Below are 15,930 nucleotides of genomic sequence, written 5' to 3'. Positions count from 1 at the left end.
GGACCGCCCTGTCAGATCTCTGCTCTCCCCTATGGGTGATCGGAGGAACACGGACCGTCTGTCCGTGTTCCTCCGATCCGCTCTGCAGACGGATAAAAAAAAAATAGGATTTTCTTCCATCTGCAGAATCGGACGAGAGCGGAGCCGGATGATATCGGGATGTACATCCGCTATCCCATAGGGATGCATGTATGTCCGTATTTCATCCGAAAACGGATGGATGAAATACGGACATACGGTCCGCATGTGTGAAAGGGGCCTTACTGAACAAGCTGAAGTTAGAAGCCGATTGGCTACCATACACAGCTGCACCAGATTTTGCACTCTCCAGTTTTAGTAAATAAACCCCACAGTCGGCTCCCAAATCCAAGATGGTGGCTCGGGGGGGGGGGGGGGTATCTGCAGTGCTGAAAAACTGGCTCCCATGAAGACAACGCTGGGCTCCATAGGACTTGTAAGTACTTGTCTCTTAAAAGTCAGCTACAGTACTTGTAGTTGCCAAATTTTTATTTTCCAAAACATGACTGAAGTTCCTTTTTAAGAACCTTTGACTGCGTTAGGATTAGGGCTGCAACTAACAATTATTTTCATAATCGATTAATTGAAACAATAATCGGCCAACTAATCAGTTAATAACCTTAGAAAAAAAAGTGTGGTGTATAATTTAGTTAATATGTAAAGTTTAAAAAAAAGGCAATTTATTCTTAAATATCTCTATGCAGTGGTAAATATAAATAACCAACTATATGGTTAGAGAGCAAAATGTCTAATCCACTCCGAGAATGACAGAAGAGATATACTGTATATACTATTAGAGGAGATATACTGTATAAACTATTAGAGGAGAGATATACTGTATATACTATTAGGAGGAGAGATACTGTATAAACTGTTAAAGGGTGAATCTGGTAAAAATCAGACTCGGAGATCAAATTTTTTTATTTAAAAAACAATGTCTTCCTTCAAAAAAATAAAAAAAATTTAATTTTAAGAGCATTCGTTCGATTTTCCAATTGTTAGTGGGGTCAAATCGATGTTTGTTTTCAACCACAGTGACGGGAAAATTTGGAAATAGAAAACCTCTTGGTCAAAGAAATTTTCAGACAGTGTATGTGGTTTTCGTTCAGAAATTATTTTAAAAACAGAATGTTAAAAACAAGTGAAAATTTCAAACAACATTCTTTCATTCAGCGAATGTACAAAGATTTTTCGTCTGAATATTCTTATCTGAAACTTGATCGGTGTGGCCAGCATAAGGCTCGGTAAACACCTATGCAGTTTGCTTTCGATCTGTTTCTGCAGTGCGTTTTGATTTTTGCACACGTGATTTTGCAGCCATTTGCGTTTTTGCATTTTTTTGGGGGGCAATTTGTTGTTGGGCAGATTAAAAAACAAAAGTGTCTGCAAAAACGCATTACATGCTTTTCTGCAGCTTCGCCATTGAAGTATATTAGACCAAAAAAGCACCGTTTTGCGTTAAAAGAAAGTCCCTGACCTTTTCCAAATACGCAGTGGTTGAAAAAAGCATAGATGTGAATGTGTCCCATAGGAAACCATGTAAATGAACTGTAGTGTTTTTCTGCAAAAAGCACCAAAAATACACAGAGATGTGAACCAGGTCTAAGTTGTTTAGTAACATAATGGGGTTAAAAATTAAAAAAAAAAAAAACAAACACTAAAATTAGCCCTATATAGTACAAAAAAAAAAGCAGATAATCACTACTGTAAAGGGGTTCATTTTTTTTATGTAGAACTGTGAAAGTAATATTTACCTTAACGATTATTTGCCATTTTTGTACTATAAAGGACTCATTTTAGTATTTTTTTAACCCCATTATGTTATTGGCTTATTAATTGATGAAAATAGTACTCGATTCATTTCATAAACGATTAATCGATTAGTTGTTTCAGCCCTAGTTAGGATTTGTCATCAGTATATAAATGTGAACAAAAACAGACATATGAAACAAGATATATCAGATAATGAACACTATATAATAATGTTTTTTTCCCCCCATTTTACACGGCGTACTTTCCATCCATTATCTGGGACAGATTATTCATCATCATAATTCTATAGGTTCTTAGCAACCAAGCACATACAATACAGAAGTCCTGTCTAGAGAAGAATTCCAGCCATGATCAGGAAGATGGAGTGACATGCAATAACTCGCACTGTTTCCTAGTTGGATGCTGATCAGGTCACGCAGATTCAGGTAAATGTTTAACCAGATATGTTGTGCACACAGTCAGGTCAGCAGGTGACATGCGGGTGACACTGAGTACGTGTGTGACACTGCGAGCGTTGAGTCTCATCTGCATATGAAAGTCCCTGGCATCACAGCATCTCCATGGACAGTCCTCATTTGTCACTGTCACCAGTATGCCTGCTGTTCCCTGCCAGAGACACAATGCAGACACACAAGTTCACTGTCACACAAAGAGGACGCATTCATTTCCCTTTCAAACACCAAATGACTTTAGCCCTTTAGAGTCAAGTGGGAGAAAACAAGCCATCTGATGGCTAGACTTCAATCAGTAAAAGATGGATTTCCATTATTGCTTGTGATTAAAGCCAGAAGAGATACAGGTCTAAGGTCAGCATAAACGTGTTGCTAATATCTGATTGGGTTAGCAATAGGCTCAACGTCCAAAGCTTTAGCACAAGAATAAGCATTTTTGATCTTTGCCTTAAGCCTGGTACACACTAATCAATTTTTTTTTTCTTCATTCAACCCAGTGGGAAGAACTAAAAAAAAAAAAAAAAAAAAAAAAAAAAACACACACACACACAACGCCAGATATCCACTCCCGAGAAAATATAAAAAAGTTCCAAAAGTTTAAGGGGGGGGTTTAAAAGCAGACCTTCCCCAGTGGTGTGCTCTGAAAGCGGAGTTCCGCTTAAAGAAAAAAAAAAAAATCAGCAGCTACAAATACTGCAGCTGCTGACTTTAAATAATCGGACACTTACCTGTCCCAGGGTCCAGCGATGGGGGGGGGGGGGGGGGGGAATAAAATCGAAGCCCCACTTGTCTCCCCCTCCGCTCAGAGGCACCGGCACTGTAACTGTGGGTGCCCGGCTGTAACTTCACAGCCTGGCACCCACTGCGCCAGTGCGAGCCGCGCCGCGACTGGCCGCGCAATCATCTGGGGCCAGTGACGTGTCTAGAGGGAGGGGGGAGAGCTGATCTCCCTTCCTGCGCTGAGGGAAGGGACGTCAGGAGCCCAGGCACTGAAGGAGGCAGATTACGAGAGACCCCCTAGCAACAGGCATTAAGAGGCGAGTACATAAAAAAAAAAAAAAAAAAAAAAAAAAAAATTCTCCAAATGTTTTTGTTTTTTTATGCACATTAATGAAATTTTTTTTTTTTGGGTGGAACTCCACTTGAAAGAAAGCATAGCAAGCAGTATGAGGCAAACCACTGCTTGAGTCATTGCATGGCAGCCAATAGAATATATTGAAAGGTCACTGTGATCGGCACATCGCCACTACTGTCACCCCGCCACAACCTACTGTGTTGTATGAATGTCCCCTTAGACAGGCTGCTGGCAGCAGGCTGTACACTGGACCTTGTGCCCAGAAATACCAGGATTATATGCTGTATGGACCAAAACGCCCATCCGAACAATGTTTCAGCACCCTAACTGGATACTCAACGGACCAGATCAATGTCATTTATAAAAACGTATAAACAGAGAATTGTGTGGAACGTCCCACAGCCACCAGAATCAAAACATTCAGCCTCCCGCTATGATTTTCCAGTACAGGCTTGAATCTGGCCACAGGACAATACATAGCTGAGATGCATTAATAAATTAGCCCCAAGGTTCCTTTTTCTGAGACAGTTTGATGAATGAGGCCCATTGTCTGAAACCCCAAACTGTCCATTATGACACGCAGTCTGCTTCAGAGTCAAAGCCTTCTTCCCTAGGCCACTTCTCCAATACATGGTGCGTTATCTGCACAAATACTCCGTTCAGCAGCCTGAGCGCAGTTACTGGTGGAGGGGCTTCCAAGACGGACAAGCATCTGCAATGACAGCAGTAGTCTGTTCTTTCTATACAGATTTACACTTGTCCTATATTGCTGCTTAAAGAGAACCAGTCATATGTTGGCCTATTCTGGAATGTCAACATTCTTAAGGAGGCACAGTGACATAGATCTCAATGGAGTGACGTCACCATACTTGTAGTCCATTGATACTTAGTCAGCCCCATAAATGAACGTCTGTACATCTGCATGGACCTAGTGCTGGGGGAACTGTCTGCAGGGGACTATGCATTATACCCCGGTGTACTGATCGCGGCTCGAATGCAAAAAATTAGACAAATGCACTTTTAATTTTAATAATGTGGGTGCATTTATTACATTTTAGCAAAAAGTGGAGTATGCTTTTAAAGCCCAACGCCACCAATCTTTGTTTTTACCAGTTTTTGAACAGAGCACAGTGTTAAGATGTAGGACAGGGCTTTTTTTTCCCTGTCTGACTCCACTCTTGAGATTTGCCTTTACTTCCTGTCCCTGTGACACCAGTACAAGAAATGGAGGTGGAAGCATATTTCTCAGATTTATCTTTCTGGAAATAACCAGGGGTTGTTTGTCCTGTTTATGTGTACTTAATGACAGCTTAAAGCGGCTGCAAACTGCTGCACATTTTTTTTTTTATGCATCGCATACTAGCACATTATGTCAAACTTGCCTCAAAACGAAGCCAGCTTCCATCATCCGGGTTCGTAGACTCAATGAGGTCACTCCCGTTCATGCGCACGGGAGACGCCGGTTACTACACAGGGCTCTGAAGAAACGGAAGGGGTGGCCGTTCCTTCAGAGCGCATGCACCGGTGATGTCACTGGCTGCATGTACAGTAAATGCACGTTTAGGAGATATTTACACTACCTATAGGCAAGATGGGAGTTTACTTCCTCTTCGAAAACTCCTCCAATCATAGGCTGATGGCAAATGCACATTAGCGATCCTGCTGCTGACAATTTGTCAAAGCCAGCAGCGACTTTATGTCTCTATACGGTAGCTGGGGAAGCTGGAGATTGCTCACATTGTTAGCAATTGAGATTCAGCGGCATAGCTACATCTAGCTCTGTATGGTACACAGAGAGCGATTCCATAGGGACACAAAGGCAGCCTTTTTAGCGATTTGTCACTAGCAGCAGAACTGCCTGCATGTCTTACATATATCACAAGGGGTACAAGTGTCACTGGCAGAAGACAGAATTAGCAGCCATAAAAATATCATTTAATTATAGACACTGACACACCTACACAGGTTGAACTGGATGGACTATTGTCTTTATTCAACCTTACCTACTATCTAACACGGGTTTATTCCTTCCCCACTCCACTAAAAAAACATTTTTGGTCTGTGTCCCCATTAAAGTGATTTTTCAGCACTTCCTGTGCTGACAGGAAGTTGGAGAAATCTCTCAGCGGGGACACAGATAAATATAAAAACCAGACAAATGAACCCACCACACTCTATCCTAACTTTGTTTCTGTCTCTTCCCTTGAATCAGCTCTCAATGCTCCCTTCACTGAGCTCTACAGAGTGCAACTTCAACTCTTCAGCCTTTTCTGAACTCTCAGAGCTTTAGAATTCAGCACTTTGAACAGATGTACAGTGCCTTGAAAAAGTATTCAAACTCTGACATTTTCCACATTTTGTCATGTTACAACCAAAAATGTAAAAGTATTTTTATGTGATAGACCAACACAAAGTGGCACATGATTGTGATGTGGAAGGAAAGTGATAAATGGATTTCAAGTTTTTTTTACAAATAAATATGTGAAAAGTGTGGCGTGCATTTGTATTCAGCCCCCCTTTATCCTGACACTCCTAACTAGTGGAACCAATTACCTTCAGAAGTCACCTAATTAGTAAATAGAGTCCACTTGTGTGTAATTTAACCACTTCAATACAAGGCACTTACACCCCTTCCTGCCCAGGCCAATTTTTAGCTTTCAGCGCTGTCACAATTGAATGACAAATGTGCGGTCATACTACACTGTACCCACATTTTTTATCATTTTATTCCCACAAATGGAGCTTTCTTTTGGTGGCATTTGATCACTGCTGGGGTTTTTATTTTTTGCGGAATAAATGAAAACGAAATTTTGAAAAAAAAAAAAAAAAAAAGTTTTTCTTTGTTTCCGTTATAAAAATGTAAGTTTTCTCCTTCAATGACAGACACTGATGAGGCTGCACTGATGAGGTGGCACTGATGAGCACCGATTGGCGGTACTGATGGGTACTTATGGGTGGCACTGATAGGTGGCACTGATGAGGAGACATCTGGCAGGCATTCGTAGTGGGCACTGACTGGCATCCCTGGTGGCCATGGGGGGCATACCTGGTCATCCATGTGTGGTGGGCGCCCTGGTGGTCCTGGTGGCATCCCTGGTGATCCAGTGTGGGCATCCGCAGGGGGTGGGGTGGGGGGGGGCTGCGTTGATAAATAATCAGCGCAGACCCCCTCCCCCCATCAGGAGAGCAGCCAATCGGCTCTCCTCTACTCCCGTCTGTCAGACATGAGTGAAGCAAAGCCGATAAACAGCTCTTCCTGTTTACACTGTGATCAGCCGGGATTGGACACGGCTGATCACGTGGTAAAGAGCCCCCATCAGAGGCTCTTTACCGAGATTGATGTTTCAGACTGACACGCCGCACCCCCCGATTGCCACATTGCACACCCCCCACGGACACGCGCCAGCAGTTATCCTGCTGGACGTCATGACGCCCAGTCAGGATAACTGAACCACCGCCCGGCCATCATTTTGCTATAGGCCGTGCGGGAAGTGGTTAATCTCAGTATAAATACAGCTGTTCTGTGAAGCCCTCAGGAGGAGAACCTTAGTGAACTAACAGCATCACGAGGTATGAATACTTTTTCAAGGCACTGTAGAGAAGAGAAGACTGCAGAAAAACAGGTACAACTTATGTAGGAGGATTTGTTTTATCTCTGTATCACCGAAGACCAGTCACTTCACTGGGTATATGTAAGGGTGTACAGCCACTTTAAGCTACCTGTATTACATTAGCACCCCCCCAAGCAGATTATATTTGGTAACCAGCGTACCCCTAATGTCACTACCAATACCAGAGCCCAACCATTGCCCCATACCATCCCTCCACTTCCCGTTTACTTACTGTTTTTCGACGTTCGGACCTTCGCAAGCAGCCTCTGAACAGTCGCAACATCTCCACTTTTAACAGCTTGAATGAGTTCATTTTCCCGACCCATCGCCACCAAGGCTACAAAATCATCTCCTGTGTTCAGACCCCAAAAAGATATACAAGATCCAGCAAAAGGGGAAGAAATCGCTTCCTTGTCAGTAGAACGTTCCACAGCATGAATCCAAGTGAAGCGAAAGAACCTTTCACACGGCAAGTCTGTACTCCACTAATAAACAAGCTAGTAACAACGCGGGGGGGTATGTACTGTAAGAGGGTCCCTCTGCGGTCACATTTCCCATGCCGCTGGTAAGGAGCGAGCTCCCGCTGTACGGCCTGGTGTACAAGGTACAAAATGGGAAGTTTCGCAGGCCTCCATCAGACACAATTATTCCTCTTAGGCTTTTCCTTTCATCTGCTGGGAAGTCAGGGAATTCCTTTTAGGGTTGTCCTGTTCAGCTGCACTTTTTCGATTTTTTTTTTTCTGAAAGCAGCCAAGATGTTGATGTTGTCACTTCGGCGTTCCTAGAGTGAAAGAACAATTTAGACTTTGGCTGCGATGTGATGTCACAACATAGAGAAGAGGAGAAAAAAAAAAAAAGACAAATATTTGTGCTACGGCGTCAGCCATACACCTAGTAACCCCTCGGGTGGTTGGGGCCGCTCTCTTCCTCTTTCTATGGGAAAACCTTTGAGGGCGATGGGAAGGTGTGTTCTCTAGCAACCTGTCATCTTTTCAACTGTGTTTACTGTCACATGAGGACCCGCCCACCAAAGCACGCACACATTCCTTCTCTTCTACTACTGCCAACAGATAAAAACAACAATAAACACAAAAAAGAAAAGAGATAGCGTTTTATAATACGTGTCGACAAAAGGGGTTAATTCACACCAGAGCTCATCTTCCTGCACCACTTCCAGGCTGCCAGATCCCATTCATAAATCAGGTGACAGGAAATACAAGGGAAGCCCCCCCAATTAGCGCACAAGCACCTTCCTCCCGCCATCCCACCCCGATGACTGCATGTGAAAGGAGGAAAGCAGCAGAACTTGTCGATAAAACTGTCAGCCTTTGGAAAATAAGATTAAGCCCTTGTTCACATTGACTGCGGCTTTGAAATCGTGCGACTTCATCTGAAATTGCACAATTTCGAAGCCGCATGACTTTGACTGGGACTTGGAAGACATCTGTGCAGCTTCATGCAAGGCCCACTCAAAAAAAATCGCCAAAAGTAGTGCAGAAATTACTTTTTCAAATCGATGCGGCACCGCACCAATTTAAACAGTGTGATTGTCAGCAATAGGGTGCGGCTTGACAAGTCGCATCAATGTGAACGAGGGCACATTCACACAGGTATCTAAAACGCTGCGTTTATATATGTACAAAACTATATGCTATACACATCTAAACGTAGCATTTTAGGAATCAATACACAGCCATGTCTACATACGAAAATGTAGGACAAAAAAAAAAAAACACCCAGGGCCATACATATCTGCAGACTTTCCACATGTACATACATGTAAAAAGCATACACACAGGGAAACTCAATAGAAGAAATGTACGCATTTTGATGTTCATGTCCAAACGCAAGTACTTTAGGCTCATATTTTACACAGGATCCTGTGCCAGAAAGAACCTGCATTCTGTGCAGAGAATATACAGTGGGTATAGAAAAGAATCACCCCCCCCTTTTAAAATAATCACATTTTCAGTTAAATTTGATGATGACCGTTTACGGACTGAAGTCTTCAAGCCATTCCACAGATTTTCAATGGGGTTTAGGTCTGGGCTCTGATTAAGGCATGCAAGGACAAAAAGGTGGGGTGGTTCAACAAAATATTGACATAAGGGGGTGATCCTTTTTCCAACCCATTAATTCTGTTTTTGAACTTTTTTTTTTTTTTTTTAACATGTTGGTGTTAATAAAGCAAAAAAAAAAAAAAAAACGGTGTCGGTCTTCATTACAGGCTGCAGAGCAACAAAACATAATTTTAAAGGGGGGGGGGGGGGGTGATTCTTTTCTATACCTACTGTACATGTGCCATGTGAATGAACCCTAAGGGCTGGTTCATATAATGCATGCGATAATTTTTGCTGGTTCCCAAGAGGTACAGTTTTGACAGCCCATTCATTTCAATGGCCCCCAAACACACAGGAGCATGCAAGACATATGGCCGGTGTGATTTTTAAAATCACGCGGCACCAAATAGCATGGCATTGCAGTACAAGTTTTGGTGGTCGCAAACGCACATTTGCTATAAGGCTTCGTGCACACTAGTTTATTGTAAACTTTGTTTCTCCTGACAGAACAAAATCATTTTTTAAAAATGTGCCTAATGCCTCGTACACAGTAGCGGATTTTTGTCCGGACTGGTCCGACGGACTTCCAACGGACTTTCCAAATGAACAGACTTGCCTACACACGATCACACCAAAGTCCGACGGATTCGTATGTGATGAAGTACGACCGGACTAAAATAAGGAAGTGGATAGCCAGTAGCCAATAGCTGCCCTAGTGTCGTTTTTCATCCGTCGGACTAGCATACAGACGAGCCGACTTTTCGACCAGGACTTGAGTCCGTCGGAAAGATTTGAAACATGTTCCAAATCTAAAGTCCGTCAGATTTTCGACTGAAAAAGTCTGCTGCAGGTCTAATGAAGCCCACACACGGTTGAATTGTCCGCCGGACTCGGTCCGTCGGACCAGTCCAGTAGAAAAGTCCGCTCATGTGTACGCGGCACTAGCCGCAGTTTTTCAAGCATGTGTAGACACGCTTGGGCGTTTATCTATTTTAATTGGTCAGAACTGTAATTTGCATCTAGATGCGTTTAGGCAAGTCTGGCGTTTTAAACGCTGCTGCCCCTAAACTCCTCTAAAAGCCTATGTGTAAACAGGCTTTTATCAAGGGGAGTTCAGGGGCTTAGGCCCAAAGCCCCAAAAACGTCAGCAGCAAGTGTGCATGAAGCCTAATAATCAATGGCACCCACATGTGTCTGAAGAGGGCAGCATGTTCCTGTGCGGGAAATGTGCACTTCTGTGCGTTTCTCGCACTGCGGGTGGTGTGAAGGTGACCATTCACATGACTGTATACTATCCAGAACGGCATATTTCTACAGTGTGTATGGCCAGGCGTTTACGTTCAGCTGCACACAGGAAATCTGTACAAGTCAATGACAGGCTGACACTATCCATGGCTGCACAAGGAGCAGTCATCTGTCCCTAACCGCCGGTAATCGCTCCATGTGCAAATACATGCTAATGCTTATTTTAACCCCCGCTAGCAGCTGAAAAAGGGTATACACCGCTCCTACAGCGCTGCAAAGATGCTGCTTGCAGGACTTTTTTTTACCGTCCTGCCAGTGTACCGCTCCAGTGTAAAAGCCCTCTGTCTTTTACATTGGGGTGAGAGGAGAGACTCTTTCAATGTGCTTTTTTTTAGCATTATAGCGCCTAAGTGTGAAAGTAGCCTAAAGGTTTCTATGTCATGGTCAGTGCGAATGAGGCCTGAAATCCAGAGCAGCCAGGATAAAGGGCCTGAGCCGAGGACAGTCCAGTCCACCAAGCTGTATTGTTCTGTCAGGCATTGCGAGGCTGCTTACAATTCCGCACCATGCCTTGCGTGTCTTTGTGCCGGCCGGGGACAAGGTTACATTGACAAGACATGTAAATGCAGCAATAAAAAAAAAAAAAAAAAAAAAATGAGAGATTCAGAAGGAAGGAGGGGTGAAGTGTAAAGGAAAGGGTAGCATTGGGTGGAGAGAAATGAGGACACTGAGGGAAAAACAAACAGACGTAAAAAAGGACGGCCGGTCTGTGACCTTTTCACTGCCAGGACGGTTAAGGTGTGAACAGTTAATGACACAAACAACAGTCAGGAGCATTCACTTCACTGACTTATTCACTTGATATTCATCCCCTTTATTTGGAGGAAAGCTCCTTGGCAAACAGTCAGCCAGATGGAATTTCCTCCTCAGGGGTCTCTTGTATACACATGCATGTGGTCTGACTGAAAACTTCACGCCAAAAGTGGCAGAGCGGGCACACGTGGCACCTTTGTGCCCATGGCAAATGGTGTTCTTATGGATTATCCTTCACTGATATAGACAGAGAAAAGAGTTAAGATTAAGGCTCTCCAAACAATATTTTAGGCCTGTGAACAGCTGGCACTGTGGGCAAACACAGACACGTTCCCCGCAATGTATTTCTGGTGACATATTGCTGGTCTGACCGGATTTAACCCTTACAAAGCAGCTGGCACGCTGCATACACACAGTCCCCCCAGTGCCGGGTTTCTGGTGACAAATTGCCGGTTTGCCCATATTTAACCTTAAGCCCTGGTTCACACTGGTATGCTTTAACATGTCAAATCGGCGGCAATTGTACCGTCCTAAATCGGTGCAGCGCTGCATTTGCAGTTTCTGTACTACAATTTACATTGACATCTATGCAGAAACCCACACTGATGTCTCCGATGGGACTGACATGTGGGAGTGAAATCATGCGATTTCAGCTGAACTCACATGGCTTCATTTCCGCAGCTCAGTGTGAACCTGGGCTTAGGCCTTTTTCGTACCTGAGCATTTTGTCAAGCTTATGCCTACGCACGGCAACACTCAAATCCATATATTTAAACCCGTTCACATTAGTGCGCTCTGTCGTTTGTAGCATGTCGCCCATCGCGAGAAGACGTACAAGAGATTCAATCGTATTTACCCCCAGAGAGCTCAAATGGGTGCAACTAAATACGCACAAACACAAGTTATAATGCACGCTTTATATGCGTTTCTCTACCACAATAATAACACAAAAAAAGTTAGGAGATGCAAGGAAGATGGCAACAGATGATTCTAAAATTTTCATCGGGCAAAAACACCTGAAGCTTACAAAGCATGTGTATAACATATCAAAAAAATGCTTCAAAAACACGTTTATACGTATAACAAAACGCACAAAGACATAAAAAAAAAAAAAAAAAGCTAGCAGATCACACGAAAAATACGTTTATGGGGCCCAAAGACACTCAAATCTGCTTTAGGCCCCTTTCACACAGCCGTAACTTGAAAGTAGCGTGATTTTGCCGCAACTTTGCGGCCGCGATTTTAGGAATGCATGTGTGAACTTGAGGTCTATGGACCTCAACTCGCATCAAAGTCAGACCAAAGTAGTACAGGGACTACTTTGAAGCCGCACAGATATGAATGGTACTCATTGGAAATCATGGGGGACGACTTGTCATGCGACTTTGCAGTCCCAAGTCGTAGGACAAGTCGCACAAGTGTGAAAGGGGCCTTAAAAGAAGCTCATATAGTTTTGAAGCATCAGACGTAGAACTACAGGTGTCTGAGGGATCACATGTGAACAGGAACATAGACGCAGCATTTAGGATGTTGAGAATTTTGGCATTTCAATCTCCAAAACTGTCAGGTGTGAATGGGGGGGGGTGTCATATCCGTGTTTGGGGCTGACTGATTTCCTGCAGGAGACTCAGCAGGGTTTCCTGCTAACATGCTGCTGGTGGGAAGCCCCATACAAAGCAATGAGAGGCTGACAGCACCGGCAGCCATTTGCATGTAATCAGACATGTAGCAATTACCTGAGGAAGATCGGTCCTGGACACAGAGTGTTTGTGTCCAGCACTGATTACCCACAGGTGATCTTTGCATGTCTGATAAAAAAGCCAATGGACATGAATGGCTGCCAACCTCTCACTGCTTAGAACAGGGTTTCCTGCCACCAGCTATTACACAAAAATCCCACTGAGTCACTCACAGAATGTCGTAGGCGGCCCCAAGCTAAAGTGACAGTTAGCCCCTGTACACACCGGTGTGACTTGTCATGTGATTTGACAGTTCCAATTCGCATGACAAGTCGCACCCCATTGCCGGCAATGGAACCACTCTTGTCACAGCAAATATGAAAGAGGTTCCTGCAATACTTTTTCTTGCAACTTGCATAGACTTCTGTTAAATGAAGTCGCAATTAAATCAGTAGTGCAAATCACACTGATGTGCGGCTTTGAAACCACGCTGAATTGCATTTATGTGCATATGCATGCATGTGGATGCATTTAAATGCGTTGCACTGAAAAAGTAAGGTTTTTTTTTAGTGATGGGCCAATGCAACGCAACATGCATGGTCATGGGGGTAAATCTTCCGGAGGGCAAGTGGTTAAACAGTATAAGAATCTAACTCTCCAATCAGGCAGGCCCCTTGCAGTACATAGTTGTTGGTAGATCTAAAGGATATTGTACAATGTGTGGTGAGGTTAAGGTCCTTATCAGACCTGCACACACATACCAGGGTCAATTACCTTCCAGCATGTCCTGGGAGTAGAGATGAGCTGCAGTGTCCAAACTTCTAAACCTTGCTGATTTTTTTTTTTTTTCCTCCAATCAGTGGCAGGTCAGGTCACTTCCCCACCCCCAGCATGTAAACAAAGGGGCGGGGTGGTGGTGATGACAATGCCCTTATATGACAAATGCCTATATTTAGTCAATGTCCACATCAAGACATTCCGCCCCTTTGTTTACATGTGAGGGGGAATGACCTGACCTGCAGCTGATTGGTTTAGTTGGCAGGATGCTGATCTCATGTGGGAGGAAAGTGGAGGAGACCAACACAAGGAGTGAGAGAGCATACAAACTCCATGCAGACAGTGGCCTGACCAGGATTGCAGTGCTGCAAGGCAGAGGCATGATTCCTAGGGGGCGTCCCCCGATATCTGCCCACCTCTGGTCAGGTCTACAAAGGTGGAGAGGGATGTAAATGTATTGGGATTAGTCTGACAACCCTGGACCAATCCAGATGTAAACACACATGTCAGATCATGGGCCAATCACAGACTGATGAATGCCTGTGTGAGAAGAATAGAAATCTGGCAGAGCGTCTGGGAAACGTTTAGGCCCCTCTCACACGGGCGGATAGATTTCCGCTTTTAGCTGCAGATAACTTCATATAAAAACTCACACAATGCTTTCCTATGGCCCCGTTCACACACTGCGTTTAGCGACGGTTTCGTTACATTGGGTTTTGTGCGGTTAGAAAAAAATTAATTCGACTGCGTCCAGGACCGATTTAGTGCAGCGATCTGTACATAACCGCAGGTAATCGCAGTGTACTATTTCACCTGTGGATTAATGTGGCAACAAGGAAAGAAAAACAACAGGAAGCACATCAGAAACGGTAAGAATGTTCCAACGCAGCTAAACGCACGTAATCGCTACGAATCGTAATGTACAACTGCAAGCGATCGCTGCGCCTGGAGTCTTGGGGTTAAATAATAACAAAACAAGTGGCAGGATAGCCTTACACCGACATTCATTGGGCTGATGACCACAGAACAATAAAAACAAAACATTTCTACCAACTCTGACCTCAGGAACACACAAAAGGGATACCATACTCGGGACAATCGGATTGTACAATCCCCTTACAGTGGCCATACACACTTTGATAAATCTTTTTTTTTTTCCCCAATAGGAATAATCAGTGTACAGTCAACAATTTGTTCCATTGATATGACAGACAGGGAAGGCGGCCATACACACTGCGATCACACGATTGGTTATATGACAGGCGGAGGACGGCGGCCATACACACTGCGATCACACGATTGGTTATATGACAGAAGGGGAACGGCGACCATACACACTGCGATCACGCGATTGGTTATATGACAGACGGGGAGCGACGGCCATACACACTGCGATCACACGATTGGTTATATGACAGAAGGGGAACGGCGGCCATACACACTGCGATCACATGATTGGTTCCTGTTCCAATCCCTGTCTTCTGATCAGAATCATTGATCTATAGCAGGTAGCCCATCCGATCAATAAGACACACAGAGAAGCCCGATTCTGATTGGTGGCTAAAATACAGGATTGTCAGTCATCGATCTCATCTGTACTCTGATCTTGATATCGGATTGTGTTTATCGATCAATGCATCATATCGCACCCTGGCTGATTGGTGGATCTGATGAAAGTCCAGTCTAAACTGATATTGGATTAGTTGTAGATTTGATGAATTGGATGGAAAAAATTTGGCATGTGTGTGTATGACCATTATTGTACCTACCTAATGTGTCCGATCGTACAATGTGGGGGAGAGTGAAAAGTCAGACAAAAGTCGAAGAGTGAATAAGTGAAGATCGGAGCTGTGTGATCGCAGAGAGTGCCCCGTCCGATGTGATCGCAGTGTACAGAGGCCCGGATATTGTACACACACCTCCCGATATTCCCCATGCAGAGCCCCGATCACCGATCACAGTGGGGGGGGAGGGGTGCAGGGTGGGGGACTCACCTGTGAAGTCGGGGTGTCGGGGAGAAGAGAGGAGAGTGCTGGGGAAGTTTTCCGAGAAGTGTGCCAGCTCTGTCCCCTCTCCGGATCCCTCCCTTTCCTCCTCCTTCCCCTCCTCCATCCATCCCTCCTCCTCCTCCTCCTCCTCCTCCTCCTGGAAGAGACAGACTGGAGGAGGAGGAGGAGGACGGGGGTCTGCAGACAGGGGGCGCACTGCACACCTACTACACCTCTCCTCCTCCTCTCTATATCCCTGTCTGTGCCAGGATCCCCCCCACTCCTTCCTCCTCCTCCTCCTCCTAACATTCTGCACACAGCTTCCCAAATCTCTCCCAGTCATTGTGCTGTCTGATCAGGAGATCAAATCACTCCAATATGCAAACCAAATGTTCAAGAACATTCATTATTAAATGTCCTGAGAATGTTCCTACCAATG

General features: G+C 44.3%; 1 protein-coding gene across 2 annotated transcripts in view; it reads right to left on the bottom strand.

The window, feature by feature from the left end:
- Positions 1–15,648, bottom strand: part of CASKIN2 (CASK interacting protein 2) — a 126,242-nt gene extending 110,594 nt beyond the window's left edge. For both annotated transcript variants that reach the window (XM_073608176.1, XM_073608177.1), the window contains exons 1-2: positions 15,498–15,648; positions 7,162–7,710 (exon numbers count right to left, since the gene is read on the bottom strand). In XM_073608176.1, coding sequence (XP_073464277.1) covers positions 7,162–7,255 — 94 coding nt within the window. In that variant the 5' untranslated portion in view covers positions 7,256–7,710; positions 15,498–15,648. The remainder of the gene's footprint in view (positions 1–7,161; positions 7,711–15,497) is intronic.
- Between the last annotated feature and the right edge of the window lie 282 nt (positions 15,649–15,930).

This window comes from Aquarana catesbeiana, linkage group LG12, assembly GCF_042186555.1.
Source record: "Aquarana catesbeiana isolate 2022-GZ linkage group LG12, ASM4218655v1, whole genome shotgun sequence".
NCBI lineage: Eukaryota > Metazoa > Chordata > Amphibia > Anura > Ranidae > Aquarana > Aquarana catesbeiana.
This window is presented reverse-complemented; position numbering and strand designations above follow the sequence as displayed.